Source organism: Tachypleus tridentatus, chromosome 8 (assembly GCF_004210375.1).
Source record: "Tachypleus tridentatus isolate NWPU-2018 chromosome 8, ASM421037v1, whole genome shotgun sequence".
NCBI lineage: Eukaryota > Metazoa > Arthropoda > Merostomata > Xiphosura > Limulidae > Tachypleus > Tachypleus tridentatus.
The window spans coordinates 94,208,208-94,214,207 of record NC_134832.1 but is presented as its reverse complement, the minus strand read 5'-3'; the positions used below and the strand labels follow the sequence as shown (position 1 = coordinate 94,214,207).

Here is a 6,000-nt window from a genome sequence, read left to right as displayed (position 1 = left end):
AATTAAATTAGATTATAAACTAAATCCAGGCTGCATTATAGTTTGAGAATAAAGAAAAACAAAGGTATAAAATTCTAAGGTTCTCTTTTTAAAGAAAATAAAAATAAGATTAGTATATGAAACACAGTACTTTGAATCTGTGAGTTAAATAAACACTTGTTTACCTACACTGTGCTTCTAACATTAGTTTTATGTATAATCAATGACTAGAGATAACTGTAAAAACTGAACCTCGATCCACCTGAGAGGCACCATATAACTAGTTGAGTCCTCTCTTTCTAAAATTAATGTAGCAGAAGTACCTGAAATAACATATTTATGTTATGTATAGTGACTTGTCTAATATGTGTGTGTATATATATATATATATCATGAAATTAAAGCATTTGCTGCAGATTAATATATTTCAAATTACAAACGAACTTTCAGTAGAAACTTGAAAGAAGGTATCACGACTGTATATTGTATACCATTGTGTTCATCACTAAAAGTGTAAAGCTCATATTAGAAAGTCATATCTATTTTTATGATTTACTCTTTTGTGGAAGATACCTAAAGCTGATAAGTACATAAAGAAGAATATTTATTTGTAATGGTTTCCAGTTATGATTAATCATTTCTGATTCTACACCACTACTTTTATTTCATATAATGTTGATAACAGTCATGTGAGATTTCATGTAAAACATATAATTATATTTTTGGAAGTTTCTGTTTTTGTTTAAACAGTATTTTGTCTGTACAATGATGTTTACAATGTTTGTCACATTTTTATGAAGTACTGTTTGGTGTAAAATATGTATTACCATGTTGCAATACAGTTTTGATAGTCATTTGTTTTAATGACTGGCCATTAGTTCTTTCCTTGAGTTTTAACCTTTATAGCACAGATGTGGTAGTGGTTTATAAAATTCAACTATTTATATTTTCACAGGTTGTTTATCCTTTTTAAAATTTAAATAAAAAATTATTACAGTGAAGAATTTGTGCTTATTATTGAGAGTGCATAATATTTGTAACAAATATAATGAATCTGATTTTTTAAATTCACAACTATAAAAAATAATGAAGTAATTAGGAAAATATATTTCTTTATTTTATGAATTTCACTTCAAATAAAATGTTGATAAAAATTAGTGTTCTGCTTGTTGACAGGTGATTTGTATTCTAAAAATAAAAGTCCAGCTTTATTCTGAACAGCTTCATGGTAAAAGCAACACGAGGTTAATGTTACTTCCAAATACTGTTTTTCTGTCATAATAATTATAGGATTGATTGTAATCTTGTTAAAATGTAACATAATTTTATAATATGAGCTTGAATATTTTGAGAGATTCATAGGCATAAACAACACATAAATTTCTAACATGTAATTTTTCACAGTGTATATGTGGAAATTTTAAGATTATTTGAGAAAGATTAAGAATAAACTTGTTTAGAAGTCCTCCATTATTATTATTTTCTTGCAAGTTATGAAGATGAGGAGAAAAAAATTATTTCATAGCTCCAAAATATGTTCATTCATTATAAATATTTTAATGGTGCACTACTAAGAAAAATTAGTTTTCTATATTTTACAAGCACAAAAATATTGCAATTAATCACTCTATAATACCTGTAATGGCATAACTCCATATACTGAGTTATATTCTCCAAATTCATGTTTGTGCAAATAGTAATTAAAACAACTACTTTACAGAGAAAAATATTATTATTTTTTAGTTACTTTTATCTTAGTCTACTCATTTACTATACAGTAGACCCAAATAATAGTTTAGATAAAAATGCATTCTGTTGAGGTGAACTTCCAAAAATTAAACAGGAAGTTTAATTTTAAAGTGACACAATGGACAATTTTGGTCATTCTCTTTTATGTTACAAAATATATTAAAACCTAAATTTAAAATAAATTATAAAATATATTTTGATGCAATTTTCAACTTGGTGAATATATCATATCTAATGAGAGCTAGTAAGATGATATCATTCCCTCACTAATTGGCATGTTGATAATTGCTGTGATTAGTGGGACCCCTTCATTTTCTCTGAGGACAAAGACCTGCCAATCAGAATGTTAAGAAAGAAATAAGTATACTACTCAATGTATGGTAATTTTAATTACTATTTAGTTAAAAGAAACAAACATGTTCCCACAAACTATTCATTTTCAATAAGCAATTCTTGTCAAAATAAAAATATATCATAATTTTCAGTATTTACCTATCATTGTTGCTGCAGTCTTATTACATACATGCTTTTGTTTTATTTAAAATTTAACTGTTTTGGTGTCAAATTTAATAATTTGAAGTATAGCATTCAAAATCATTCCAAATTTTATAACATTTTAAGGGTAACCAAGTTCACTGTTAATGAAAATTATAAAAAATAAAGTCAGTTTAATATTACAAATAAATAAATTCATCAAAGCTTTTAGTAAATGCTGGATTTGTTTATGAAAAATGGTTCTATTATTACCATATAAATGAGCAGTATTGACATCCAAGAGAACCATATTGACTTAACAGTACAAAAATTACGTTTCTAAAGGAACTTCTAACATGTATTAAAACACCATCCAGAAAAGTTGAAGAATGTTGAATGATTTTATCTTACCTTGATTACATCAGAAATTCCCAGCTCACTAACACATTCTACTTTAGTTGCAAATGAATATAGTAAACCAGGAGCAAGGAAAGAAATCTATGACATATTAAAATAAATCATTATCAGATACAAAATTTTCCAGTTTTGCAATTCAAACAAGTATTTGGAAGGAATTTTATGAGAAAGAAACTGCTACAAAATATGTAATCTTGATTATAATATAATCAAAATATAAACAAAAGAAACTTAACAGAAAACTGTACCGCTATTTATTTTCATGATCCAACATTGAAACATAATGTTATTGTCTTGGTTCAGATATTATTAACACCAAAACAAATACGTCCTCCAATCTAGCATGTTTGTCACTATTTTAGTCAATTAATGTTTGTGGTACGATATCTCTTAAGAAAGCACTTAAATATTTTTATATGATAAACATGCACACACACACATATAATTTTATTATTAATGATTCCAAAATCAAAAACAAAATACTTTCCATTAAGTATTTAAATAACCATGAATAAATAAACACTTCAATAAATTATCAACAACGAAACTTGAACTATTTTTCTAGTCATTGTTTACAACATTTTTCATCGAGTTTTGTCAATTCTATTGCTTAAGACTTCTTTCTTTTTTTTCAGTGCATTCAAATGTAAAATGTTTCATTAACCCATTGACTGCTGGTTTACTGTATGGGGTACAATCTGCCTCCAGCAGTTAATTGCAAGTGGGCTGTATATATGGTACAGTTTTCAATGGAAAAAAAAATTGTTGAAAATTTGTCCAATGGTGCAGTAAAGTAGACAGAAACCGAATTCACCAATTACACCATCTCAGCTTGTGTGTAATGGTAAACCTACTCACAATCAATGTTGTCCTTTTTGTTAATATGGAGATGCAAACTAAATCCTAATTTGTTATTGTTAAATTTCAGTGAAATCTGTAGCTCTGAATTTATTTATTATAATCATACAATTAAAATGTCAAACATCTAAAATATGAGTAATTCCTACAATTATGAAAAATTACATTACATAGTTCCTTTCATAATACAGAACTTCCTAAAACCAGGTGAATGAATCATGTGGCATACACAAAGGCCAAGACAATTTTCATGCATAGTGTAGAAATGGCACCATTTACAAGAAAGAAAAACAAACATAACTCGGTAAGCCATATAAAGACAATTTAGAAATCCAGGTGAATAGTTCTGGAATTTACTAAAGAATGTACTTTAACATTTGAAATTAAAACACTAAATGGTTACCTTTATTAATAATGAATATGTTTTCAAATGGATCATTTGGTTATGATTCAAATTTATCTTGTACTGCGTTTTGTTACACACTTAGGTGTCTGACTTTAATCAAGAGATTCCGTTTTACTGATTCTTTTATAGAAACAGGTGTGTAAAAGATGCCCATAAGAAAAAACTAAAAATATTGTTATTGATATTTAACAAGTATTTTCACAATAGCAGATTTTTTATAACCTTTTGTTCACAACTAGGTTGGAGATTTTGTCTGATAACTGACAGAGAGCTTTACTCACTCACAAGAAACTAACTCTAAGGAGAAAGCTGAATGGCTTGTACTAAAGATATTGGTTCTGGGAAACTTCAACTTAGAATGTCGCTTGATAATGTAAGTAACATTAAAAATGAACACATTATTAGGTGATTAGCTTGAACTCATTGTACAATAACTTAGAATGTCACTTGATAATGTAAGAAACATTAAAAATGAACACATTATTAGGTGATTAGCTTGAACTCGTTGTACAATAACTTAGAATGTCACTTGATAATGTAAGAAACATTAAAAATGAACACATTATTAGGTGATTAGCTTGAACTCATTGTACAATAACTTAGAATGTCGCTTGATAATGTAAGAAACATTAAAAATGAACACATTATTAGGTGATTAGCTTGAACTCGTTGTACAATAACTTAGAATGTAAACGATAATGTAAGAAACATTAAAATGAACACATTATTAGGTGATTAGCTTGAACTCGTTGTACAATAACTTAGAATGTCGCTGATAATGTAAGAAACATTAAAAATGAACACATTATTAGGTGATTAGCTTGAACTCGTTGTACAATAACGTAGAATGTCACTTGATAATGTAAGAAACATTAAAAATGAACACATTATTAGGTGATTAGCTTGAACTCGTTGTACAATAACTTAGAATGTAAACGATAATGTAAGAAACATTAAAATGAACACATTATTAGGTGATTAGCTTGAACTCGTTGTACAATAGCGTAGAATGTCACTTGATAATGTAAGAAACATTAAAAATGAACACATTATTAGGTGATTAGCTTGAACTCGTTGTACAATAACTTAGAATGTCGCTTGATAATGTAAGAAACATTAAAAATGAACACATTATTAGGTGATTAGCTTGAACTCGTTGTACAATAACTTAGAATGTCACTTGATAATGTAAGAAACATTAAAAATGAACACATTATTAGGTGATTAGCTTGAACTCGTTGTACAATAACTTAGAATGTCGCTTGATAATGTAAGAAACATTAAAATGAACACATTATTAGGTGATTAGCTTGAACTCGTTGTACAATAACTTAGAATGTCACTTGATAATGTAAGAAACATTAAAAATGAACACATTATTAGGTGATTAGCTTGAACTCGTTGTACAATAACTTAGAATGTCGCTTGATAATGTAAGAAACATTAAAAATGAACACATTATTAGGTGATTAGCTTGAACTCGTTGTACAATAACTTAGAATGTCGCTTGATAATGTAAGAAACATTAAAAATGAACACATTATTAGGTGATTAGCTTGAACTCGTTGTACAATAACGTAGAATGTCACTTGATAATGTAAGAAACATTAAAAATGAACACATTATTAGGTGATTAGCTTGAACTCGTTGTACAATAACTTAGAATGTCACTTGATAATGTAAGAAACATTAAAATGAACACATTATTAGGTGATTAGCTTGAACTCGTTGTACAATAACTTAGAATGTAAACTTGATAATGTAAGAAACATTAAAATGAACACATTATTAGGTGATTAGCTTGAACTCGTTGTACAATAACTTAGAATGTAAACTGATAATGTAAGAAACATTAAAATGAACACATTATTAGGTGATTAGCTTGAACTCGTTGTACAATAACGTAGAATGTCACTTGATAATGTAAGTAACATTAAAAATGAACACATTATTAGGTGATTAGCTTGAACTCGTTGTACAATAACTTAGAATGTCGCTTGATAATGTAAGAAACATTAAAAATGAACACATTATTAGGTGATTAGCTTGAACTCGTTGTACAATAACTTAGAATGTCACTTGATAATGTAAGAAACATTAAAAATGAACACATTATT

The 6,000-nt window shown here is 27.5% G+C and overlaps 1 protein-coding gene across 3 annotated transcripts in view; it reads right to left on the bottom strand.

Annotated features, from left to right (window-relative positions):
* Positions 1 to 1,512: 1,512 nt before the first annotated feature.
* Positions 1,513 to 6,000, bottom strand: part of BBS1 (Bardet-Biedl syndrome 1) — a 64,470-nt gene continuing 59,982 nt past the window's right edge. For all 3 annotated transcript variants that reach the window (XM_076450244.1, XM_076450246.1, XM_076450245.1), the window contains exons 16-17: positions 2,614 to 2,700; positions 1,513 to 2,059 (exon numbers count right to left, since the gene is read on the bottom strand). In XM_076450244.1, coding sequence (XP_076306359.1) covers positions 1,970 to 2,059; positions 2,614 to 2,700 — 177 coding nt within the window. In that variant the 3' untranslated portion in view covers positions 1,513 to 1,969. The remainder of the gene's footprint in view (positions 2,060 to 2,613; positions 2,701 to 6,000) is intronic.